Raw genomic sequence first — 27,332 nt, 5'->3', positions numbered from 1 at the left:
GTCTTGTTTTGACATGGCTTTTGTAACACTTTATTGGCGTGGGAGCTTCCACGCCATCACCATTTTAACAAACAACGGAAAAAAAGCAAAAAAAAAGCTTTTGGTCTCAAAAAGCACACATTGCCACAGCAGTTCCTGGCACAGAACAAAACTACTTTCTGTGCCAATATGCTCCTTGTGGAAGAGCAGAATGCTATCACTCACAGTAAAGCCAGCCGATAGATAGATAGATAGATAGATAGATAGATAGAAAATGTCTTGGTTAACACCAGACCTAATTAGTAGCCCAATTCTTAAAGAAAGTCACAAAAGTGCAGCCATGGTATATGTCTTTCAATTAGTGGTTTTCATGACTTCAAAAGAATTTACAGAAAAAGACCAGGAAATCGTACAAAAATAGACTAGAAAATATGTGTGTACTTTATTTTAGCACATGCAAAAATGTGTGTGTAGGTTTTCACATGCAAAAATCTTTTGAGCATTTACATGTTCACTTTCCCTCCAACCACTTTCTTCCCAACCCTGGAAGAACTTCTTCTTCTGCCCTTGTCAGGAATACATATCCAACCTTTCTCAGCATGGGAAGAGATTAGAGAAGAACTGGTAAAAATCCTTAAAACTTGCAAGTTAGTAGGTTTGAACAGGCTCAAAAGCATTCCAGCCCGGGAACTATTGCTTACTGCTTCATCTAGCCCCAGTATGTAGATCTGCAGGAAGGTAGCAGAATAAGGAAATTGCTGTAGTAGGGCTTGAAATTAATAGTATTCAAGCCCTACTATAGTATTAGCCCTGGCATAATCAGAGAGGATATTATCAGAATGCTTACATAATGAGATTGCTGCATAAATTGCCACTGCACTACGTGGCACCAAAGGGACAAGTAGATATTTTTTTTACAGGACAAGTAGATTTAAGATGCAGCCTGTCCCATGGACAAGTAGATATTTTGTTAAATTTCACACCCCTGAACATTTTATAATCTGGCTTATACTAAAGTGATTCTAAAATATTTTCCAACAAACTGCAGTTTACTGGTGTATTTAGTTTCACAGTACAGATTTGTACTTTCATTCTTCACGTCTGCAAATGTATTATCTCTTTCATATCCAATAGCAAGACACCAAGGATATAAATGGTTTGTGGGAAGTGTGATGGTGTGACCATATACTATATGGAATAAAATATCTTTGGCCTACATTAGAAGGGTATTTTAAGTCGCCTCTGTCCGCCATGACCTTATAAAGCACCCAGCCTTCAATGCCACAGAACTTCTCGGTCTCTTGCAAAATCCTTATAATGTAGGCAGAGGTTATGTTATCAAAATATAGTATTCCAGTGATATCAGTGTCATTTATGGTTTAAATCTGTTTATTAAGTTTAAGCAAAGAGTACAACAGTTGTCCCACCTACATCCACTGGCTGGTGGGAAAAGAATAAACAAAGTAACAAGGGGGACATCCAAGAGAAAGGGAAGAAGAGGAACCTAAAAGTTGGGGGGTCAAAGGGTGGGTACAGGAAGTCGACTGTCGAGGACACTAGTACAAGTTGCAAAGTGAGGAGGGGAGAGGTGAAAAGGACGAGAAGTGTCTTGCCATATACTGGGTCCAATGGGTGCTTGGCCAGGGTGTGTCAGGAAGGGAATGTGCAGGTATTTTGGGCAGGTTAGTTCCTGGAATTAGTCAGACAGCGCATGCAAGGCCCCCATGCCTTCCTGGACTGTGGTAACGCCGCAGTCACAACCGCTGTCAACTTCTCCATACCCAGTAGCTCCTGCAATTTATGAAGCCAATTGAGTCTCTTTGGGATTTTGTCTGTGCCCCACCGGGAAAGCAAAAGTTGTCTGGGTGCTTCCAATAATGAAGTGATGGTGCGTCCCTTTGCGGAGTTCAGAGGGTATGTCGAGGGGTTCGGAAGGTCCAACAAGATCTACCGGGGAAACCTAGAGATGTCAGAGTCGTATGTGCCATCTACCGCTGTTAAGACTTCTGCCTAGAAGGTACTTAGCTTAGGGCGGTGCCATCGGAGGTGTCTGAGAGTGCCAACTTGGCTACAGTGCGGGCAGCAAGTATTGTCGCTGCCCCTCTCCCATTGCACGGTTCTGGCCGGGGTATAATGCCAATAGTGTGCGATTTTAAGGAGCATTTCTTTGCCAGAGGCACTGTGGGCAGAGGCTTGGGCTCTGTGTAAAATATCTCATCATATTTAGTGGAAAGGGTTCACTCACATTCCCTTTCCCATCTTCGCTGCGTAGGTAAGGGAGGGGGGCCCTGGGACTTGTTAAGAAATAAATAGATGTTAGAAAGCAGCGAGTAAGAAGCCATTTCTCAGAGGCCTGAGTGGCATGGAACCCAGTGTCGAACATCAGTGTCATCCACATAGAATCCAAAAGCAGGGGTAACGAGAAATCAAAAGGTGGCAAAACAGATAACATTTGATGAGAACATCAATGGAAAATTATCGTTTTTTTTTTTTTTCCTGCAGAGATTCCGAACTTCCTGAGCGACGAGGAATGCAAGCTGTTAATTCACTTAGCCCAGCTGAAGGGACTGCAGAAAAGTCAAATTCTTCCCACCGACGAGTACGAGGAAGCCATGGAGAAAATCGAGATTAGCCAGGCGGACATCTTCAACCTGCTGGACCACAACCAGGACGGACAGCTGCAGCTGAAGGAGGTGTGGAACTCTTGGGGGGGGGGGTTATCCACTTGGCAGGTGCATTTAATAAAAAACTGTTATTTATAGGACACTTTGATTTAAAGTGCTTCACCTAGTGCATTGTATGTGCTATTATTTCCCACTCATAAATGAAAGCCGTGTATCGACTTCGGAAGGACGAACTGCTGAGCCGCCCTTGTCAGAAATAAATCTCAGCAGCAGGCGCTTGACTCGCTGAGCCATCCAGACTGGACCTCACGTATCCTGGTATTTAAAGAACTGGGCCCTCATTAACGGCGGGTCTTCCAAAGACTCCGCCCACCCTTGGACAGGGGGTCCTCAAAGCCCCCTCTGCGGGGCGACACTGCGCTAGCCCACCCTGCCCCGAGCGTCCCCATTAAGGGAGGCAATGAGAGGGCCGGCGGGAACACCTTTCCCCCACCCACCCACCCAGGCAAAAGGGATTACTTTCTGTAACCCCCTCCCCTCACATCTGTGCATTACTGCCATCCAGATCCGCAAAGGAAGGTATTGCGTTGTATTGTATTTGTATATGTGTAGCGCTTACTATCTTGCGTCGACGCGCTTTGCAGGTAGTGGTTTATGTAATGATGCCCCTGTAGTTATTTGTTGCACTAGAAACGAACCAGTATCTAAGAGTCCTGTCTCCAGATGCTTGGATGACAGTTGTGTGGTTTTACGTAAACCTACTGGAGATAGCTGGGTGGTCCCCGAAAACTCGCTTCTGCAGCCACAGGCACCTCCCTGGCCCCCCACAACACACCCAGGTCAGGGGCGCGGTGGGATTAGTGCAGCAGGTGCAGGGGCACAAGGCTGTCATTTCCTCCCTAGTCGGGTGGCACTGGGCCCGCTTTGCCCTCTCGCACTGGGGCCGTGGGCACGGGTGCTGTGCCCTGTACGTGCCTTGCTTGGCACCCCTTGAAGCGCCAGCTTCGCAGCACATGAAGCTCAGATTTCATGTCATGGATGCTTGCCGTGTCCCAGGGGGCGGGGCCGCCGACATCTTTAATTCACTCACTGGCCCAGATTTACGGATTACGCTGATTAACCGGGGCCTGGATTGTTGTTTCACCGAAAATCACGTTACCTCCCAATCACTGCCTTCGGGTGGAACTGTGTTTCACCCGGGGAGGGGGCGTGGGGGCATTCACACCACATCTGATCTCATTCACCCGCGGGTTTATACTCGCCCTCTGTGGTCAGACTGTGGTGTGAGTAACCCCCACCTCTCTCAGTGTTGGAACTGACCGAGTTTTGCGTTGCTCGAGTCTGAGGCTCTGTAAACCACCCTGCCACCAGTGCTTTAAATGGGCAGGTGCTGTCCGGTACGGAGTACCAACACTTCTGTGTTTCCATTGAGAGCACTGCCTGCCACTTACTGCATACATCAGAGATAGGACCCCCCAGGCTGTGCTGGGTTCGCGGGCTGGGAACTTTTGCTGTGAATGGCATTCTTTGTAGCGACTAGAAGTTATTTTACCGAACAGGGGCCTCATTCAATCAGTCTCTAATATTCAAGCTTGCGGAACGCGCGCGGGGGTGGGTCTGTCTCATGTGCCTGCGCTGCACATTGCAGCCTGGTCTGACCAGTTAGTCGTAACATTTTAATTTATTTCTGTAATCTCCAAAATAACCCTTCCTAGACTCCTCCCTCCCCTATCCCTCCTGGCTCATCCCAAACTTCACTAGTGTGCTTGAATGGGTTAGAGAGACCTTTCAGGGCCTTCAGGGATTTACCTCTCACTACAGACGTCTACATTTCCTGGACTTCTTCTGAGTTCGCAATCTGACCCCACAGGAGGGCCTAATTGAAAGAAATGTCCTTCTGCACTCTGGTCTGTGTTCAAGGTCACAGATATGTTTAATGATACTGCCCCAGAACCTGGGCATTAACTGACCCTCTTCAAGTGCCTGCAACCTTTAAACAAGCATTTTCAATGCAACGGGTCTCGCATTTGTTCGAGTTAGAGCTATTAGCGTTGTAAAGGAAAAAAAAAACGCAGCGCGATTGCACTATGTAAAATGCAGCGCGATTCCGCTGCGTGGAGAATAAACAGATAAAGTAGTCCGGACCCCAGGCTGAAAACATCGAGCCTCGTATTTTTCTAGTAGTTTACCGGTACTGTGTAGGTGGGCTAAACACGGGAAAAGGCATGACGCATGCATGCCTTTCACAAATGAAAGCAAGCAGATTTTAAAAGGCAAGCCCACGAACCAATGAAAGTGACTGACGTGACATGGGCGTGGTTGGAAGCCCAAAGAGAGATTACAGAATGGACGGAGCGCTTTGTGCTCGCCCATAAAAAACAGAGCTAAAAGGAATTGGAGGGCTTCCAGGCGCTCCAGCCGTGTGATTATCCGTGTCAGCTGGGGACAGACCTGCAGGTGTCTGAACGGTTGGTAAAATGTGAAAGGCAAAGAGGCCTTTAACTATGTACTTTTGCTGCTTTAGCGGACATACATATTTTACTTTCCTCCGCCCTCAAATAACACTTTTTGTTAAAGCGTCATTCAGGTGGCGAAATGGAGGCCACCCTAGGAAAAAAATTAAAACCTGCAATTATGGGAGATGAAAGAAGGTTTTCATTCGAAATTAAGCCACAATTAAGAGTAAAGAGTGGAATATTTCAAGTGAATATTCCATAAAACCGAGCCTAGCAGTAGCTGGTGTTTTCGAAGACTCGCTAACTATCAACTTCAGATCGCCCAACTCACTGACAGTAAGCACTGGAGGTATTGTTGGGTATCATTTGATTTTTAATATAAAACAATTATACCCCGATGTAGAAAACAAATTGATTGTTGCAAAACATTGGCGTTAGCTTGTTAAAATCATCAGCATTCAAACAGCGTACGTCGCTTTGGGAGGATGGGTTACATTTTTTATGTGAAAATATTTTTCATTTCAAAGTAATTATATGGTATACTGCACAACGGTGAAGACAACAAAAGCTCCATGAAAAAGAGTGAATGGTTTCTATCCCCCCTCCATGATTAGACAGTGTGACCTCATAAAATTACTGAAATGCTGTGTGATCCTGGCAGACCCTGTCTCCAACTGCCTTAAATATGAATAACGAGTGCTTCGAAGCCTCTTGGGTCTTTTTGAACTCAGGTTTAACTCGAACACAAGACCCCACTATTGCTTACTTACAAGTAGATTATAGGTGACTTGTATTGCTTAGAACAGTAACAGCATTTTCAAGGCCTTATCTGTCATTTCAGGTTTTGACCCACACCCGCTTGGGGAATGGCAGATGGATGACCCCTGAAAATATCCGCGAGATGTACGCTGCGGTTAAGGCTGACCCTGATGGCGATGGTGAGGAACGCCCTTCTTTCTATGATCTAGTATGTGATGCTGGTGCACCAGACATGGGTTGCAGAATATGTTAGGATGATAGTCTGGGGTGTGAGGGCATCAGGGGCAGGAGTACATATATTGCACGTGGGCCGGTACAGTCTTGTGCATCGATATTTGCACAGCTTGGTAAGCACAAGAACTACATTGATGAGACTGGCCAGTGCAGATGGTTGTACCTGTCTATATCTCATCAAGAGTTAGTGTAAACCTACCTCAGCACCAGGGAAGTCTGCGTAGTCCGGGCAAGCGCTAAGGATTTGTGCATCAATAAAGAACTCGCGTGCCTCCCCATACTTTCCATGGGGGGCATTTTACACTGCAGAGTCCCAGGGAAAATCAACCCACCCCAGAAGCGCTCAATATCAAGTCTCTTTCATTCAGAGTCCCCTTTAGGATGGGTCCTGCTCATGGAGCCGAAGTCCATAAAGATGTTTTCAGAGGAGACCCCCAGTCTGTGAGCAGTGGTATCATTTTATCTACACTGATACATTTGGTGACATTGATGGTATTTTGAGGCCAAGACAGGCAACAACTGAAAAACTCAGCGGACACTGGTATTTTTCACTGTGAAAACAGCTGATTCAAGAAATACAGGAAAAACAATTTCAAAGGTGTTCAAGAGTTATCTGAACTGTTGCTGAAGGATTATTAACGTGTCCACTCTGAAAAGCTAGCTAGGCATCCTCAGCCAGAGCTCTATGTCTGTGTGTTTTTATCAGCCTGGAGGTTCTCCAGATGAACAATGAAAGAGGCAGGAGGCAGGGACCAGCAGCAGAAAAACAGCTGTGATGTGACAGAGAACTCAACTGTTAGAGTTGTAGCAGTGGAAGGATCCAACCACACATCACAAATTAAAGTGGCTACATTTACAGCCATATAAACAGCATATGACGGCAATGTCGGATAGGGTGCTCCGTCAGACCACACGCCGCTACCAGACGAGCGCATCAAAAGGTTTGTCTGGAGCACACCAAACGGTGGAAATGTACAGCGTCCTCACTCTTAGATATTCACAAAAAATGGATTACATGCAGAAGTACAATGTTTGGTATTAACTTCAGTCACATGAACTAAAACAATACAGTCTCATGATGCGGTAATCCCAAGAGCTTTTTATGCCTATTCTGTGTTTGCATATTAGGATTAGGATAATGATGTAACACAGGTAGTTTTAGCGGTGTTTCAGCCAAACGAACACTTAATGCAGCCGGCACATGTTTCTTCTAAAAGGACTTCTTCAAGGCTGTAGAAATATGGTATAGAAAGGAATGGATTGAAGTGATTGTGTAAACATTTATTGACTTTAGAACAGAAATCATGCGAGGGCCAGAGGCATGGACGTTGTCCGAAAGTGGTAGTCTGAGAGTGATCCTGGAAAAGCAAAATGTAGTTACAGTGAGCATATAGGTAGCACTGGAAGATAACGTCCCCGAGAGACAGTAACGTACAGTATCCGTGATCGAGGGATATGCATCGCGACAGTAGGCTAGGACGTTTTAAAGAAACTGTGAGAAAGGTCAGGTTGCCCTAGTGTTGCCTTCAAATTTAAGGAGTAAATTTCAGATGTGAATGGAGGAATCCTGTGGAAAAGAGCATGGCCAATGTATATGCCAACGTTTGGCTTGTTGTCCTTCAGCCAGTGATGGTGGAGCGACTGTATACTAGCTTATGGCCATATCCACAGCGCAATACGAGTCAAGAAGTATATATGGGCTCCCCACATCGGGAGGCAGATCAGGGAGTAGGCATCATTCAAGTCTTTCCTGTTCTGTGTACGTGAAGCCTTTCAAGGAGGCACTTCTAGATATCTTTGTGGGAGGTGGTGAGTCTCTGATGGAAAGGGGAGCATTGTGTACAATGAGGCTTAGCTCATGGTGGGAGTACAAGGATGAAATTGTGAGAATTTATGTGAGTTCCCATGGGGAAAAAGTCCATACTAACCCACGTGTAGCAGCTGCTGAAAAGGTGTTAACTGTAGCAGTGTCGGCCATTGGCAGCGTCACCGGGAACCACATTTGGTGCTGTGTTGGTGCTCTCGCTGCTGCAGGTGCATAAACCGCGGTACCAGGATCCCCTTTGTGTTCAGAGGCCAGTTGTTCTCTGATTATGTCAGAACAGAGACTGGCCTCTGAACACACATCTCTGCTCCCCACAGCTCAGCTGCTTCACGCTGGTGGAATGCAGAGAAGGGTGCTGCTTGACCGATGGCCTAGGGCAGCAGTTTAAGGACATGGGAGGAAGAGGGTTAAGGGTGTGTGAAACACTGACACCTTTGACATGCATAAGAAAAACGATCAAAACATTTTAAGCAGAGTCACTACAGCCAGGTCCAGGGGAGACTACTCAGAGTGTGACCTTAATGCAGGCACTTTGGTGCTCCCCTCTGAAGATTGGCGTCCTGGGCATGGATTCAGCTCCCCAATGCCCAAGGCCGGCCCTGACAAAGAGGCTTTTTCTTGCAGAGTGTACATGGAGTATTGAGATGTGTCTGGGGTTCTTCTGGGCACCAAGGATTTGGAGCCAAACTTCAGTTAGGCACATTCCTGTTAGCAAGCAGGATCTGGCCCATGTAGAGCATCCCAAGAGTCACCTAACATCTCATTGTGACAAGGAGGCACTGTCCCTTGTCTTACTTCACTACCTCCCAGGTCAGGCCGGGGAGATAAGGTCCCTCTTCAGTTGTAGCGGGGTGGGAATGCCAAGGGAAGTAGAACCTTTTGTTTCCCGCACATGTCATGTTACGGCACATATTCTAACTTGCATTGATAGAGACGGAACACAAGATAAAGTCCAAGAAAACTGATTCAGAAAGGTTTTCACCAGGTGTGTCAGGCGTGTTTTCTGGATCCTGTTGGGTGCCATTAACATAGACACAGTGAAAGACTGTAGAGGTCAGAAAGGTCTCTGTAGCATTCATGACTCTCAAGTGCCTGCTGCGATCCAGCAGTCAAGGAGGTCAGACAGGTCTCCGTAGCATCCCTGGCTCTCAAGTGCCCGCTGCGGTCCAGCTGTCAAGGAGGTCAGACAGGTCTCCGTAGCATCCCTGGCTCTCAAGTGCCCGCTGCGGTCCAGCAGTCAAGGAGGTCAGACAGGTCTCCGTAGCATCCCTGGCTCTCAAGTGCCTGCTGCGGTCCTGCAGTCAAGGAGGTCAGACAGGTCTCCGTAGCATCCATGACTCTCATGTGCCAGCTGCGATCCAGCAGTCAAGGAGGTCAGACAGGTCTCCATAGCAGCCAAGGCTCTCTAGTGCCCGCTGCAGTCCAGCAGTCAAGGAGGTCAGACAGGTCTCCGTAGCATCCATGGCTCTCAAGTGCCCGCTGCGGTCCAGCAGTCAAGGAGGTCAGACAGGTCTCCGTAGCATCCATGGCTCTCAAGTGCCCGCTGCGGTCCAACAGTCAAGGAGGTCAGACAGGTCTCCGTAGCATCCATGGCTCTCTAGTGCCAGCTGCGGTCCAACAGTCAAGGAGGTCAGACAGGTCTCCGTAGCATCCATGGCTCTCTAGTGCCAGCTGCGGTCCAACAGTCAAGGAGGTCAGATAGGTCTCTGTATCATCCATGGCTCTCTAGTGCCAGCTGCGGTCCAACAGTCAAGGAGGTCAGACAGGTCTCGGTAGCAGCCATGGCTCTTGAGTGCCAGCTGCGGTCCAGCAGTCAAGGAGGTTAGACAGGTCACCGTAGCATCCATGGCTCGCGAGTGCCCGCTGCGGTCCAGCAATCAAGGAGGTCAGACAGGTCTCCATAGCATCCATGGCTCTCTAGTGCCAGCTGAAGTCCAGCAGTCAAGGAGGTCAGACAGGTCACAGTAGCATCCATGGCTCGCGAGTGCCCGCTGCGGTCCAGCAATCAAGGAGGTGAGACAGGTCTCCGTAGCATCCATGGCTCTCTAGTGCCAGCTGCGGTCCAGCAGTCAAGGAGGTCAGACAGGTCTCCGTAACATCCATGACTCAAGTGCCCTCTGCGGTCCAGCAGTCAAGGAGGTCAGACAGGTCTCCGTAGCATCCATGGCTCTCAAGTGCCAGCTGCGGTCCAGCAGTCAAGGAGGTCAGACAGGTCTCCGTAGCAGCCATGGCTCTCAAGTGCCCGCTGCGGTCCAGCAGTCAAGGAGGTCAGACAGGTCTCCGTAGCAGCCATGGCTCTCAAGTGCCCGCTGCGGTCCAGCAGTCAAGGAGGTCAGACAGGTCTCCGTAGCATCCATGGCTCTCAAGTGCCCGCTGCGGTCCAGCAGTCAAGGAGGTCAGACAGGTCTCTGTAGCAGCCATGGCTCTCAAGTGCCCGCTGCGGTCCAGCAGTCAAGGAGGTCAGACAGGTCTCCGTAGCATCCATGGCTTCCAAGTGCCCGCTGTGATCCAGCAGTCAAGGTCAGACAGATCTCCGTAGCATCCATGGCTCTCAAGTGCCCGCTGCGGTCCAGCAATCAAGGAGGTCAGACAGGTCTCCGTAGCACGCATGGCTCGCGAGTGCCAGCTGCGGTCCAGCAGTCAAGGAGGTCAGTCAGGTCTCCGTAGCAGCCATGGCTCTCAAGTGCCCGCTGCGGTCCAGCAGTCAAGGAGGTCAGACAGGTCTCCGTAGCATCCATGGCTTTCAAGTGCCCGCTGCGGTCCAGCAGTCAAGGAGGTCAGACAGGTCTCCGTAGCAGCCATGGCTCTCAAGTGCCCGCTGCGGTCCAGCAGTCAAGGAGGTCAGACAGGTCTCCGTAGCATCCATGGCTTTCAAGTGCCCGCTGTGATCCAGCAGTCAAGGTCAGACAGATCTCCGTAGCATCCATGGCTCTCAAGTGCCCGCTGCGGTCCAGCAATCAAGGAGGTCAGACAGGTCTCCGTAGCATCCATGGCTCTCAAGTGCCAGCTGTGGTCCTGTAGTCAAGACCAAGCGCCTGAGCAGCATTAATGAGACATCACTGTCAATAGAGGACTTGTGCACTCAGAGGAAATATCTGTCAAAAATAATATCACATTTATTACACATTAGAACAATAGAGCAGCTGCCTTTGTACTCCAGAGATAGGGTACAAACTGTTTTTGACACAAAATGAGGAGCTAATGGTCCCTCAGAGACGAATAGACCTATAGGTATCAAACGGACGTCTTCTATTGCAGATATTGGGAATCGCTTCACTCAGGTGCATCCATAGAAAGGTATGACCTATTGTCTTGTACAACATTTTTTATATCAGTAGCCTGATTTTATCATCTGGGCCCATGAAACTCTTCTCGGTGTTTGAGATCTTTATATTCTGGGCCTAAAGAATGATTCAGCTGGTGTAAAAATATGATAGGCGGGGTCCTTCGAGGGCCACTTACCTCACAGTACAGTTTATCTTATGTTTCTTGTGGCTACAACCACACAATTAGGGAATTAAGTTAGGGGTCTTGGAAAAAATGTATGTCTCATTGTGACTTAGATTAATTGCGCTTTCTTGGTCCTTCCCTGGCCCATGAGGCTTGGTTAGCATGCTGTCTTAAGTGCTGCAGTCATGAGCGTACGGTGCCCTCTGGACAGTAATGGTTTATTTATATTCGCTGTTTGGTGTTGATTCTTTCTCTGCTATTTCATGGGCTGGATTAGGAGCCACAGATGAGCAAGAGGACCTCATTTGTTGATGAATGGGCTGTTGTTGGAACCTGGATACCTGTACATGAGGCAGTGAGATCCTATTTGGGCACCACTGATTGGATGTCAAAATAATGTTTAAAGTGCTCCCTTGTGCATATTATTAAAGCAGTGGGTGGTGAGGGGGAGTTTGATTCCCGTTTAGAGTAGTTTTGTTCTGAATGATTCAGGTAATCTCAGGAAATGTGTGCTGGGCAACAACTAACAAAGGGGCTCCTGTGTGGGGATTCAGCAGGGATGGTCTTAGAAACACTAGTGACAAGATCTTTTTCTGATGAATACTTACTTGATGCACACTCCTCACCTTTAGAATATTCCCAGGTGCCAGACTAGATCCAGAAGATTTTTCAGCATAGCCGCAGTGCACCAGTGAGTGACTTTGTGTGGCTCCACATTGACTCTGTTCTGCCCTTGATGCGACAACTGAAGCCACGTATAGGCACCACCCAAGCACCCTGATGTCTGTTCCTTTCTTTTTGCAACTTCATTCACAGATCCAGAGCTAGCTTCTACTTTTTCTCATTAGTTGACAAGTTTTTTTCTCACATTTATTTCCAGTGTACAAGGAGTCAGGACATATCCCAAAACTACAGGGTTTAAGACTTGCAGGAACTGTTGCAAACAGATATCTGTGACAGATTCCCAAAATGTGTGTGTTTGGTGTAGGTAGTTGGGTCACAACTCCAAGTTATGTGAAGAGTGTGCCCTGAAACACCCAAAGACAATCTGGGAACTTCAAACCAAGTTGTACGTCACTGAGCACCCCAGGAAGTCACTTAAATGCTATTCCTGTTTGAAGTCAAAGACACAGACCAGTTCCCTCAACAGGTCATCTTAGCGGTCCAAGTCTTCGGATAAGTCAAAATCCAAAACGAAACACAAGAAGTCCAAATGGGCCTCGTCCCAGCCTTTCCACTTTCTGTTTGAGGAGTTGTGGGGCTGTCAAAGTTCCTTGCAATCTCCCTTCAGGTCCGGTTCCGCAACTATTCCATTGTGTCCCCAATTTCTGGGTCTTTTGGCGACTCCTTAACTGTTTGAGGCATTTAAGGAGGCATGCTCTGCATCTTCAGCACCCTATCAAGCCCCTTTGACATGCCTTTGGATCCACAGAGGCCTCCAGTCCAGTTATGTGTGGTGGGTCTACCTTGTTCCTTCCGTGCCTCCTGAATCTGCTGTGGTTCAGCATTGACTCTGGAGCCGACTCCACATCTATCAGCACGCTTCATGCTAGTTCATGCCTGCCACATCACATCCAGCAGTGACGCTACCATGTCGGAGGAGGATGTCAGTCCCACAGTTCTGTCCACCTCTGAAGCGAATCTGTCTCGATCCCGGCCGAAGCCACTCTCGAGCTCAGCCCTTACACCCATAGCCCCCACATGCACTCTGACTCTGATAAGACAGTGCCTTTACCTAGGAGTGGGCACCTGGTGCTCCACTAGTTGTTTGGCCCTGAGTGTGACCCTAGCACGGCACCTATTTCCATTTACCCATCCTGCTGGCCCACTGGCCCTGCCTACGATTCAAGGTGAGCTACAAGCAATTTCAGTTTGCCATGCTCCCTTTCACCCTCACCAATGCCCCTTGGATGTTCACAATGGTCATGCCAGTGGTCGCAGCATGCTTTCATAGGTTACATACCAGTCTTTCCCTAACCTGATGACTGGCTGTTGAGGGTGGATTCTCTACAGTCAGTCATGGACCGCCTTCAGATGATAGCAAACCTCTATTGGTGGAGTTCACAATCTACATGCCAAAGTAACTCCTGACTCCTTTGGGGAAGCTCGCTTTCATGGGAGTCCTCCTAGATACAGTGTACTTTTGGACCTTCCCTCCAGAATAAAGAGTCCAGCACAGTAGGGGTATTATTCCAATGTTTCAGCTCACTCCCGAGTCTCAGTGAGGATGGCTTTAGGGCTTCTTGGGCTCCTGCATCCTGCTTTTTGACTATGCTAGATGGCAAATATGGGCTCTGCAGTGGAATGTGATCTCAAGGAGCCCAACACCAAGAGAAACTGTCCGACTCCATTCATGTTTTGAGGAGACTGCAAAAGATCTGTAGTAGTGGCTGCTTGACCGCGATTGGACCAGTGGCAGACCTCTCTTCCGTGCTCCACTCAGAGTTGACAAAGGTGACATATGCATCACTGCTGTGTTGGTGAGGTTATCTGGGAGAGGTAGAGGTCAGATGACTCTGATCTCCAACAGATACCCACCTCCACATAAATCTACTACAGTTGTGGGTCATTCCCTTGGTGCTGAAAGCCTTCCAGGTGTCCATCAAGGGGAGGCTGGTTCAGGTCCTCACAGACAACAACACCACCATGTGGTGTTGCAACAAGGAGGATGGGTCGGGCTCTGTGCCAGGAGGACCTGCGCCTCTGGACAATGAGTGAATCTTCAAAAGTACATTCCTGATTGTACACCACCTGATAAGACTACTAAATGCCAGGCCAGACAAACTCAGCCAGCGACGTCTAGCAGATCATGATTGGTAGCTACAACCGGAGGTGGGGAGAGCCCTGGCTTGATCTCTTTGCTTCTGCTGAGAATGCATGTTGTCAACACTTTTGCTCATTGGAGTCCCCAAGAAGGCTTTCTCTCAGAGACGCATCCCCCCCTAGAGCACAGCATAAGACTACTGTATCCCCCCTTTCCGTTACCTTTCCCGTCCAAGTTCTGAAGAAGATCAGGAACAACCGGGCCCATCCTTTTTGTTATGTTTGATAGCTAACTGGTAGAGATTAATTACTGCTACTTCTAGGTGGAGCGTCTCTCCATAAAAGCTGAGGCTCACATCCATAGCAGCATGTTGGTGATAGCGGCTTTTCATGCTACTTTGTCCCGCCAGCAGTTGAGCCTTTATGAACAAATGACTCTTTCTCTTTAGAAATAATTGTTTCCTTTGTAAATATTATTAACCTTGGTCTGCGATCTTCCTTTATCTCACTTGTGTTAAGGAGACAGTGGCAGTATCGTGATCCACCAATGTGTACTTTCAATGTACACATTCCACACACTGAACCTACACAGTGGTGCACAGTAAAAACCATACAGTACACAAGGGGTTCTTATAGCCGAGAGGTTCTTAACCTTTTGATCCCACTGAATCGCAGCTGGAACCCTCAAGCCATTTGTCCAGTTTGTACTTCAACAATAATACACAACAAACACCCAAACAAGAATACACTATATGAACTCAGTACTTCTACCTTCCTCTGCAACTACATGTTGAAAGGTGAGAGTAACTTCACACTGGTACAAGTCCCAGGTCATATTCACAAATCATTGAATAATCATGTGAAATCAGGGTCAGAAGTAGGAAATGGACTGAATGTGGCCTCAAGCAGCCACAGGGAAGCAGTTGAGCTTGGTATGGACAAAGCTGGAGGCCATGCAGGATCTTGGGACCAAACGTTGACAAAGACTGTGACTGTGTAAAAGCTAGAAGATCAGGTGCTCATTATGCTGGAGTACTTGCTGCCTACCGGGAAGTGGTACTCTGCCTGTGAAAGTATTTCAGCTCTTCTGAAAGGTGCCCACTTGTCTCCTTTCTGATATAAGAAGCGCAGGTGTCTGGAGTCTTAGCTCCTGCCCATGTAAGTCAGTTGGTGGGAGACCAGGCAGGCTGCAGATGTTTTGGCAGTGTATCTCGGTATACGTTCATAGATGACTCGCTGCTACGGACAGTGACCATCTGTGTGTGCGGTGCAGCATGATTTTCAGAAAAATCACAAGGAATTCAAAATAGTTTTCAGTCAGAAGCTGATTGCTAGTTCAGGTCGGAGAGTGTTTTCATGTGAAAAAAGTGCGTGTGCCTTCACACGTGTTCTCTCCTGAGCTAGCAATCGGCTTCTGACTAAAAACATTTTAAAAATACTTACAATTTTTTAAATATCTTTATTGATTCTGTTAATAAAGATATAGAGTGCATTGTAGAGGCTAGTCTTCACTAGACTTCACGTATGTATTATTATTAGTTGATAAAACTGTTGTCCTTGTAGGTAGCTTCCTTTTATTCAGTTATTTAATTTAACTTAAATACTTAAGATTATTGACAGAAAATAATGGTTAGAGGTCATATGGCTCCATGGGATCCCCCCACAGGATCCAGGGAATGCAGGTTCAGAGCTGATGTTATAGCCCATAGCTGTATCTACTGCTCCTATGCAAGGAAATTTGACATTTAGTTAGCACTTCCTCCTCTTTTTGCTCAAAGTTGTGCCATAGGTTTAAGGAGAGGGGGGGGGACAGTATTCAGTACAATCCGTGTTGTGAACCTTCTGCATTCCCTTAGTCCACGCGAGGTATGTTTGTAGGGCCGCATCGTTCTCTCTGAGGCTTTACGTTAAGGCTCTTGTCTTCTGATGACTGAGCGACCAACCATCCGCTGATCCAATTATGGAGCACTCAGTCAAGACTGTGGGTGTAATGCACACCCAGGAGTGACATGGTGCCCGTTCTCTCATCCTGTTGACTGGAAACAGGGAACAGCGCATGAGAAGCTTCAGTTGAACCCCTGCTGCCCCCTCTTTGCTGCCCATCTAGCTTCGCTGCTGGTCTTCTGCGTCATCACCATTGTTCTCTGGCAGTGCAGCGGGCAGTGTTAGGACCTGGATGTAGCGTGGGAACGAAGGGATTTATGCGTAAATGTAGGCCTGATGACCTAGGCACATTGTTGTATTGGTATTTGTGGTGTGTAGAAAAGCTTCCCTAGTGTGACCTCGGTCCACCGAGCCCTCTTCGTGACGCTGAGGTTGTCCACTCCAAGCTGTGATGCCAAATCATCATGTGATTCAAAATGAAAACAAGTGGACCAAACTCATGGTTCATCAACGCCTTCCACAGTAGCGCTTCATGTCAACATTACCTCATGCCAAGCTCCGCTTCTCATTGTGGAGGTACAGGCCACTGGGCCGATGACATGGGGCATCCCAGCTCTGTGGAACCAGGACCTGCTCTAAACCCACAGCACTTTACGCTGCCTCTCATTCTGTGTTCATTTCTGTGCCTCAGTCCTATCGTCTTGAACACCACACCGAGGTTGTCATCAGAAGGACCAATTCTCCAAGCATTTTTGCAACCCTAGGCTGAACTTAAGTGAACATATGGTCATTTTTATGGGTGTAAGTTGACATTTGGAATTCACAAAATGTGGATGTATGGTTATGAAAAGATTTACCGACAAGCACCTAACGTGTGAGTAAATCTCCCCTCCTAGGGGAGAGACTTGATGTTCTGTTGTGGAAATAACAGATGCACACACTGGTGGCTATTGTCGAAGCTTTTTACAGCCCATTCCAGCCTCGACTGGGGCTGGGCTTATGTCCTACCCACGTTGGGATGTGTGGGTGCACCTCCAACATCTGGGGTGATGGGGCTGGGAGGGAAGTGGTCTACAGTGGAAGAGATTGTGCAGGAGTAGAAAACAGGCATATTTGTTCATGCGGAAATTAAAAATGCAGCCCCGGAGTACGGGTGCGGAAATCAAGCCAGTCGCTGCGTCTCAGTAACAGCCATGGGAAGTGGTGTTGTTTCTGAAAAATGCGTGCATTTACTCCAGTCATAGGAGTGCACCTAAGAGAGTAGATTTCCACTAGTGTGTTGTGAATCAGGCCCACAGTGCTTTCCCACCTGTGTGATGCTGGTGTGCTGTCAGTGTGAGGTTGTTTTCAGGTGTGGCGCTGCATTAGTTTTGTCTTTGAGCAGCAGTGTCCGGATGCTGTAGTGTTAGCCATGTGTGCTGCTCTCCAAACAGGGCTTGTTTGCTTCCATCACCATTTTTCTGTCCTCAGCGCTGATTGCTCATCGATCTACTTGGTTGATCTTGGTTACACAGTGAGTAGGCCAAGCCTTCACCGCCTGTCATTTCCTTGGTATTTACTACCTGTCCACAAACGCCTGAATGGATGAAAGTGATCCATGCGGTGGGACTAATTCTGGGTAAGGAGAGACATACTCCGTGCACATTGAGAATTAGAAAGGATGCCTGGGGTAGTGGTTTGGGAGGAGGAGGCGAGTTTCGCACGTGATACACCCTCTGACACAGGTCCCAAGGTACACATGCTGAAGTGTGTGACAGGGTAAAAGACATAGGGCAACATGTACTGTTACTGTGGTTGAATAATTCGGTTGCAGTTTGTGACCAGTATTTTTGTGTCCAGAGTGGGATTTTGCAAGTGACCTATGTACTAATAGGTCAGTTACTAAACTTTTGACTTGGAGTGGGTCCAATCTGACCTACCTCATTAATATTCATGAAGCAGGTCATAAATCATGACACACTACAGTTGGACATAACCACTGAAAGTGTGGCCTGCAAGGAAGAAAAACGTTTTCCTTATTTTGAAAAGTGTCACTGGGAGCTGTGGGCTAATACCTTCTCCCTCTGAAACTGTGTCAAAAATTCTCAAAAGAGAAATGATCCAAAGGGTACTCCTTCCCTCTTCTGAAAATCTATCCATCCAGACTTGGGAGTCAGTACGTTTTCAATGGTTTGTGACCAAAATTACAGGTGCAAAACAACTGATTCACTGAATACCAATTCAGTAGGTACAAGGGATACTCAACACATGCCCCTTCTAAGTAACGACTCAGTATTGAGTTGCAGTCCCATTTTAGGAGTTAGTAAAACTTTACTGACTCCTAACATGGGATTTATATATTAGACAATCAATTTTGGTGGATCGTACATCAGACAAATGGTCGGTGTAAGCCCCTTGTTTAAAAATATATTCTACTGCTGTACCTCTTGCCAACGCTGCTGAGTATACAAATGGGGCTGCATTAGCCTTTCGTAAATGATGAACCCCAGAGCTCCAGTCACTGACATCTAATGGAGGAATAACTGAATAACACCGGTCTCTCTAAAGGCAGTTCCACCTCCAAGTGTCCCGTTCCACAGTGGATTCTATTCAGTGCTTTATGAGTAACTACTTATTGCCCAGACACTGTTTCTTTTTTAAGTTTATTCATGTGAAAAAAATATTCACCCTCTTACTAGGGAATGTGTTTCAGCCTTAAATGAACAACATGATTGCCTGCACCACCATGCTAGTCAGACAAGTTGCCTGCTTTTGTGTGCTCTTCTTGGAAGCCGTGAATATCTTGAAGTGAGATTATATCCCTAGGTGAGACTGGAGCACGGCACCTCGATTTTACATAATCTTTCTGAATAGGAACCTGCAGGCTATGTTCTTCATGTTAGATCGCTTGCATCAAGACCCTCTTGGCACAATAGTCTTCCTAGGTAACATTTTCCTTTTTGACTGGTGATGAGCGAAGATGCACATTATTTCTCTGACCACCTTTGGCCGCCACAAAGTACTGCAGATGTTCAGCTTTCTTATGCATTCTGGAGCAGGTCTAATTCTGGTAACATGCTAAGCTATGTCATGTGAATTTGTATAGCTCACAATTCTGAAGCAGAACCTGTGTAGGCTGAGCCAGGGTCGGGGCTAGGTGAAAAGACACGTTTTAAGATTTTTGCAGAATTTATTACTGAGGAGGAGGAGGCTGTGATGTGCAGGGGCTGGTTGTTCCAGGGTTTAGGAGCAAGGTATGAAAGGCACAAGCACTGCATCTGGTTTGGGTATGCAGGTGGTGTGAGATAGTAGGAGTCTGGCTGAGCGGAGGTGTCTGGTAGGTTTGTGGAAGTGTATATGGTTGTTGAGCTTTTTGGGGGCCAGTATTGTGTAAGGCTTTGTATGTGCGAGTGAGGAGTTTAAAGAGTGCTTATTTGTGGACTGGGTTTTTAGAGTCTTATGGTCATTTGAACCTTGATTCTGGCATAGAGTGTGTTCCCATGGTCCAGCTTGCTGCTGTTTGAGTCACAGCTCTGTTAGTGCTGGTGAGGAGCCATTTAAAGATCTTTTGTTTATGGAAGCAGGAGACGGAGACTGCGTTCACTTGGCTGGTCATGGTGAGTTAGTTGTTGATTACTGTTCCGAGATTCTTTGGGGGGTTGCTTCAAGAGGTGTGGTTGTTAGATATGGATGGGTGGGAGACAGTGTCGAAGGCTGGAGAAATGTGCGGTAGGATGAGGGCCTAGGTATCACTTCTGTCCATGATCATACGGATGCCATCTGTGCGGCGATGAGGTGATCTCTGTACTGTGGTTGGGCCTGAATCTGGATTGAGTGGTGTTGAGGAGGTGGTTGTTATTGAGACGAGTGGCTAGGTATTTGTTTTTCATCTTTTCCATGACATCGCCAGATAGAGTAGCAGGGAGATAGACCAGTAGTTGGCTAGCGTCTTCCGGTCTGCTGAGTGTTTCTTGAGTATGGCGAATGCTGTAGCATGTTTCAAGCATCTGAGTGGGAGGCTGTAGTGACTGAGTTGTTAAGGATCAAGGTGAGGGTAGGGCTTATGATGTCCAGTCCTTTGATCTGGACGTGGCGAGAGCAAGGTTCTGAGGTTGCTCCAGAGCGTATGGACTACATGGCCATGGAGGTGGTGGCCAGGTGGTTAGAGTGGTCCTCTGGGAGTTGGCTGAGATGGGTAGAAGTGCTGGCAGAGTAGAAGGTTCTGGTTTAACATTAGTTCATCAGATCACTTTCCTGGATCTCACTCACTTAGCATCAGCCTTCTCCCTCCCCCGGATCCACATGCCATCCTCATGAGCATGAGAGCAGGAGAGGTTACACAGACCCATCGAGCTGCAATAATGATTCTCCAAGGAAACATCAAAATCATGTATTGAAAATTGGTTGCTGTTCAAGGAGTAGGATATGGTAACAAAATACATTTTTTTAGTTTCATTTTTGTAAATATTTGATTGGATGCCAAGTGCGGTGGTGTTGTTGCTGGAGTGCTTTTGCATGGGAAGGTTCCATCATCAGATGCTTGTCTTAGTTAATTTTTAAGGTCCCACCTAGACTGCGCACCTGCTGTCTCTTCGAGACCTTTTGTTTTCTATGTGTGGCCTTAGAGACCGTCCTTTGATCAGCATTCATTGGCTTCACTATCACTCTCATTTACTTGCTTCTTATTGGTCTGCTGCCATAGACTTCCCTCCTCTTCATGTGTTTGTCCCTTGGCTGGAACACACTCATTCTTTTTCTATTTCCACTGCTCATTCTTTTAGGCTCTACTTATCTCTTTGGATTTGAACATTCTACCAGAGTGTGTCTTTTCAGGGGGATCCCTCTGGTACTACTCCCTGTTCAGATTCCTCCCTGTCCATATGCTCCTCTCCCTCCTTTTGTTGTCTGTTTGCTTGCCCCCCTTTTCCTCTCTCAGTTCATTGTTCGAGTTGACTTGCCTCCACCCTCTCTTCTTTCATTCATTGTCTGTGTTGGCTTGCCCTGTCGTCACTCGCCATCCCTCCTTCTATTGTCTGTGTTGCCCTGAGTCCACCCTCCGGCCCTCCGTTGTCTGTGTTGGCTTGCCCCGTCGTCACTCGCCATCCCTTCTTCTATTGTCTGTGTTGCCTTGAGTCCACCCTCCGGCCCTCCGTTGTCTGCGTTGGCTTGCCCTGTCGTCACTCGCCATCCCTCCTTCTATTGTCTGTGTTGCCTTGAGTCCACCCTCCGTGGTCTGTGTTGCTCTGATCCTTCCTTCTCTCTGTGGTCCATGTTAACTTCCCTACTTACCGTAACAAAAATGTGCTATGACACAGACACAGCTGCCCACGTTATAGCACTTTTTTTTTTCTCCCCAACCTCCATTTTTTCTCTTGCCCTGCTTGCTTCCCGCCAGCAATAAAAAAGACAAGCATTTTCAATGCAACGGGTCTCGCATAAAGTAGTCCAGACTCCAGGCTGAAAACATCGAGCCTCGTATGTTTTTGGTACTTTACCGGTGCTGTTTAGGTGGGCTAAACACCGGAAAAGGCATGACGTATGCATCCCTTTCACAAATGAAAGCAAGCAGATTTTAAAAGGCAAGCGTGATGTGGCATGGGCGTGGTTTGAAGCCCAAACAGAGATTACAGAATGGACGGAGCACTTTGTGCTCGCCCATAATAATGTGACAGAATCAGCACTGGCCAGGTTATAAGCATTTTTTGCTGGCCATGTCTTAGCGCTTTTTCTTTTAAACTTTAAGCCATCTTGCACAGCATCTGCTCTGCTGTACGGTGTGTGTAAATAAACATTGACAAAGCCAATACCACACGTAGGCAAGATCTACTTGCTTTGCCAATGCTTGCTTACCATGAAGTTAAACAAAGACAGTGAAGGCAAGAGATGCACAATCCTGAGCTCACAGATAGGAAGGATGATTTGCAACATGATTCTCTGACAATGGTTTTGTATGTCCACTGTCCAGGTTCTCTTCTCCCCTCCTTTACTTTCAACCTGTGAGTCACACCTACAGTATCATGAGTGCTCATTAATAAGGCTGGCCTTCTATTGTAATATACAGCAAACTGTTGAACTGAACGTGGCATAGACCTTGGTGTCCGAGCAGTGCTTGATTTGTAAAAGAAAAATTGCCGGTCCCCGAAGCTCTGCCCTGAAGCTGGTGGCCAGTGCAATTAAACGTCAGTGCATGGAATACCAAGGCTGATAGTCTTTAATCCACTACCAGGTGCTCCCTGCCCTTTTTACTCACTCTTGCAGGTCCCTGCTTTCTGTTTATTATGTATTTTTTACCTTCGCCTTTGCAATCTGTATGATTCCCCTTATCTTGCACTCAGTAAATATTTGATATGGGAAAAATAAGTGCCGGTCCTCAAAAATAAGTGCTGGTGTCTCCCACTGGCAACCACCGGATCAAATTAAGCACTGTGTCCGAGTCTACAAAAAAAGCCCCCATGCATATGTTTACGTGTTCCAGGTGGTTCATGGATACATCATCTTACATTTCTTAGCAAAACCTGACGCTTTGGATATTCCTTTAGCAATATTATTATTTCTGACTGATTTTTCTCAAGCCTTTGGATCCAGCTGTAGATATGCATTATTTATAGGGTGCAAAGCCGAACCTCGTCTGTAAGCTGGTAAACTTTCCTTCTTTAATCTTTGTTTAACAACACCCCATATTATATCTTCTTTAGATGCACAGTCTTTTGAGACAATCAGTGAATACAGCAGTGTGCTTTCTGAACACTCTAAAAGCGTGTTAATGGCAAAAGGGAGGAACTGAATTGTAAACATCTACGTTTGGATTTTTCTTGGTGGCATCTGTGGTAATTGTCTTCCCCTGACATTGTTTGCATTGAATGGTCATAAAGAGCAGATTAATAATTATCTGATCGTTTCTGGGATTTCTTCATAGGTCAGTGCGGAGGGTCTCAGGTGACCATGACAGTCTGTCCCAGAAAACTGTTTTAAGAAACAGTAAAATAAGGATGAATAAGGACATTTCTAGCCCTGTGGACTGATACATAGATGTTAGACTTAATGAGCTTGAGCACATTAGGGTTGCCTGTGTAGCATCCTAATGTAAAGGATACCTTTGTTCTTTCCTGACTAGGGCAGCCTGGGGTGTTTTCGGCTTCTGTTAACCCTTTCTGAAAGTCGTGTGCACCTTCTAGATGCAAGAGGCTTTGGAGCACTTGTTAGAGGAGGCTGCAATAGTGCCAGCAAGTTGCATTCAAGATTGCACCTTGCACTGTTCGCTTATGGTGTCTGAATTATAATTAATGCTAAAAGAACAAGTGATGGAAATAATGCTGAACAATGTCAAACATTCACCCCAGTACAGAGATCTGGGCCTAAATCCATCATTGTTTTGCTACCCATGCCAATCCAGTTTGGACCCAGCCGTGCGCAAATCAATCATGACCCTGCTCCCTGTGCGAACAGTCCAGCCTGAACAGCCAGGCCAAGTCCTTCCCGGACTGTAAACAAGCATCCTGGGACCAAACCGGGGTGGCGTCGTGGGCAGAAAAACAATGGATTAAACCCAGTTCTTTGTGACTGGGGGTGAATGTTTGCATTGTACAGGATTCCGTCCATCATCAAGAGCTCAGCAGGCCAGCACCATATATGTACTGCATTCATACCCGTGCACTCAACTGAATTATGGGAATTAAGTGGAAGTTTCTAGATTGTATTGATCCTTACCATCACTTTAATTTTCCTGAGATATCAGAGTTAAAGACCCTCCAACCATCCTTTGAAATTACTGAATAGTGGCCGAACCTGTGATCAGTGCCCAGACCCAGGAGGCAGCAAGAGTGGCTATCAGCTTCAGGCACCTAGCTCTCTCTCTAGATTTTTGTGTGTCGGATATTAGCAGGCAGAGTTGAAGGATGAAGAAGATCCAAGGAAAAAGCAGAGTAGTGTTGCAAAACTGTGAACTGTAGGGACATTCCCTCGAGTTGTGCATTTGTAGGGCATACTTTATTTGAAAATGTATTATCTGATTGAGCAAGACTGTGTAAGTCATGTCCTTTTGATAAGGAGTTTGGTTTCCTTGTGTTGAGAATCGTAAATACAAAAATTGCCAAAGGTTTTTGTCCGCCCCAGTCATATTCAACCTTCTTCGCAAAGCAAACACATAACAGATGACAGACGGTAAAAACAACAAACCCACTTACAACAAATGAAGATGTCCAATGATCCCTTCCTGCCCACCACTCCGACTTCTGTGGCTAAGCAGAGGAGAATCTGTCATAATTAAAAAACCTGTGGTGCCTTAGTTCTACTAACTAGAAGTCTACTGGGAAGCCCTCAACGAAAGCAGGGCTACCACAATATTCAACAACAGTCCTAACATCATAGACATTGTGTGCCCAAGAAGATGCTTATCTCTTCCACCTAAAAAAAGCCCTGTTTGGACTCAGGCTGGCTAGACTTTTGACTGTTTCTAGTTATGGATCCTCAGTAACATCAGCATTGAAACAAACACAAGATCGTCTTAAGGGCTTTGATCTGCTGAATGATCATCAGTCTGAATGTCGACCTTAGAACCGTTGAGAGCCTCCAGTTATTAACACCTTGTAGGATCCTTTGGCACAACTGGATAGAGGCGAAAACCTTATCCTTATTAGGTGGTTTTCCAAAGGCAATCAGCACACACTCCTTTCATAACCCCTGGTGATGGTCTAAGCTCACCAGTGAATAATACTTTTATAAAAAAGCTATTGGAGCTGTGTATAATGATTTTATTAAAACTTGAAAGGTTGTTCTTAATCATGGTATTCTCATGGGACACTGGAGACAGATGTCAGCAGAATAGCTATATTTGTGAGGTGAGGTCAACATGATTGTGCAAGCCAGACTGGAAAGCAAAATGAGCCCTGTAAAGAAATGGCTCCCTGTTGCAGTTACCCCCCACTTTTTGCCTGATACTGATGCTGACTTGACGGAGAAGTGTGCTGGGACCCTGCTAACCAGGCCCCAGCACCAGTGTTCTTTCACCTAAAATGTACCATTGTCTCCACAATTGGCACAACCCTGGCACCCAGGTAAGTCCCTTCTAACTGGTACCCCTGGCTACTAACCCCCGAGACCTAAACACACCCCTAAATTCAGTATTTAGGGGCTCCCCAGAATCTAGGAACTCAGATTCCTGCAACCTAAGAAGAGGACTGCTAAGCTGAAAAACCCTGCAGAGAAGACGGAGACACCAACTGCTTTGGCCCCAGCTCTACCGGCCTGTCTCCCCACTTCTAAAGACACTGCTCCAGCGACGCTTTCCCCAGGGACCAGCGACCTCTGAATCCTCAGAGGACTGCCCTGCTCTAGAAGGACCAAGAAACTCCCGAGGACAGCGGCTCTGTTCACCCAAGACTGCAACTTTGTTTCAAAGGTGCAACTTCAAGACAACTGCGTTTCCCGCCGGAAGCGTGAGACTTGCTACTCTGCACCCGACGCCCCCGGCTCGACTTGTGGAGAAACAACACTTCAGGGAGGACTCCCCGGCGACTACGAGACTGTGAGTAGCCAGAGTTGCCCCCCCCTGAACCCCCACAGCGACGCCTGCAGAGGGAATCTCGAGGCTCCCCCTGACCGCGACTGCCTGCTTCCCAGATCCCGACGCCTGGTAAAGACTCTGCACCCGCAGCCCCCAGGACCTGAAAGATCGGAACTCCAGTGCAGGAGTGACCCCCAGGAGGCCCTCTCCCTTGCCCAGGTGGTGGCTACCCCGAGGAGCCCCCCCTTGCCTGCCTGCATCGCTGAAGAGACCCCTTGGTCTCCCATTGATTTACATTGGAAACCCGACGCGTGTTTGCACACTGCACCCGGCCGCCCCCGTGCTGCTGAGGGTGTACTTTCTGTGCTAACTTGTGTCCCCCCTGGTGCCCTACAAAACCCCCCTGGTCTGCCCTCCAAAGACACGGGTACTTACCTGCTGGCAGACTGGAACCGGGGCACCCCCTTTTCCATTGAAGCCTATGCGTTTTGGGCACCACTTTGAACTCTGCACCTGACCGGCCCTGAGCTGCTGGTGTGGTAACTTTGGGGTTGCTCTGAACCCCCAACGGTGGGCTACCTTGGACCCAAACTTGAACCCCGTAGGTGGTTTACTTACCTGCAAAAACTAACTAACTCTTACTCCCCCCAGGAACCGTGAAAATTGCACTAAGTGTCTAGTTTTAAAATAGCTATATGTGATTTATGTGAAGACTGTATATGCTATTTTGATTATTCAAAGTTCCTAAAGTACCTACCTGCAATACCTTTCATTTGAAGTATTACATGTGAAATTTGAACCTGTGGTTCTTAAAATAAACTAAGAAAATATATTTTTCTATACAAAAACCTATTGGCCTGGAATTGTCTTTGAGTGTGTGTTCCTCATTTATTGCTTGTGTATGTACAACAAATGCTTAACACTACTCCTTTGATAAGCCTACTGCGCACCCACACTACCACAAAATAGAGCATTAGTATTATCTCTTTTTGCCACTATCTTACCTCTAAGGGGAACCATTGGACTCTGTGCATACTATTCCTTACTTTGAAATAGTGCATACAGAGCCAACTTCCTACATTGGTGGATCAGCGGTGGGGTACAAGACTTTGCATTTGCTGGACTACTCAGCCAATACCTGATCACACGACTAAATTCCAAAAATTGTAATTAGAAACTGATTTTTGCAGTTTGAGCTATTTTTCTAAATTTTGAAAAGTCCTGCTAGGGCCTTGTGTTAGTCCCTGTTAGCATTTCTTTTAGAGTTTAAAAGTTTTGTGAAAGTTTGAATTAAGTTCTAGAGATAGTTTTAGATTCTTAAAAAGTATTCCAACTTTTAGAAACATAGGGGGTCATTCTGACCCTGGCGGCCGGTGACCGCCAGGGTCACCGACCACAGGAGCACCGCCAACAGGCTGGCGGTGCTCCCAAGGGCATTCTGACCGCGGCGGTTCAGCCGCGGTCAGAAAGGGTAAACCGTCGGTCTCCCGCCGGTTTACCGCTGCCCCATTGAATCCTCCATGGCGGCGGAGCGCGCTCCGCCGCCATGGGGATTCAGACACCCCCTACTGCTATCCTGTTCATGGCGGGAAACCCGCCATGAACAGGATGGCGGTAGGGGGTGCCGCGGGGCCCCTGGGGGCCCCTGCAGTGCCCATGCCAATGGCATGGGCACTGCAGGGGCCCCCGTAAGAGGGCCCCACAAAGTATTTCAGTGTCTGCTTTGCAGACACTGAAATACGCGACGGGTGCAACTGCACCCCTGCAACTACGCCGGCTCAATTCTGAGCCGGCGTCCTCGTTGCAGGGGCATTTCCGCTGGGCGGCGGGCGCTCTTTTGGAGAGCGCCCGCCGGCCCAGCGGAAATGTTTGAATGG

The 27,332-nt window shown here is 47.3% G+C and overlaps 1 protein-coding gene across 1 annotated transcript in view; it reads left to right on the top strand.

Moving 5' to 3' along the window:
- The window catches only part of P4HTM (prolyl 4-hydroxylase, transmembrane), a 179,974-nt gene that overhangs the window by 71,357 nt on the left and 81,285 nt on the right, over positions 1-27,332 (top strand). The window contains exons 3-4 of the mRNA XM_069206205.1: positions 2,482-2,672; positions 5,901-5,997. Coding sequence (XP_069062306.1) covers positions 2,482-2,672; positions 5,901-5,997 — 288 coding nt within the window. The remainder of the gene's footprint in view (positions 1-2,481; positions 2,673-5,900; positions 5,998-27,332) is intronic.

The sequence above is a fragment of the Pleurodeles waltl genome, chromosome 9 (assembly GCF_031143425.1).
Source record: "Pleurodeles waltl isolate 20211129_DDA chromosome 9, aPleWal1.hap1.20221129, whole genome shotgun sequence".
Classification (NCBI taxonomy): domain Eukaryota; kingdom Metazoa; phylum Chordata; class Amphibia; order Caudata; family Salamandridae; genus Pleurodeles; species Pleurodeles waltl.
The sequence above is the reverse complement of the archived record's forward strand: the minus strand, read 5'-3'. Positions and strand labels throughout refer to the sequence as shown.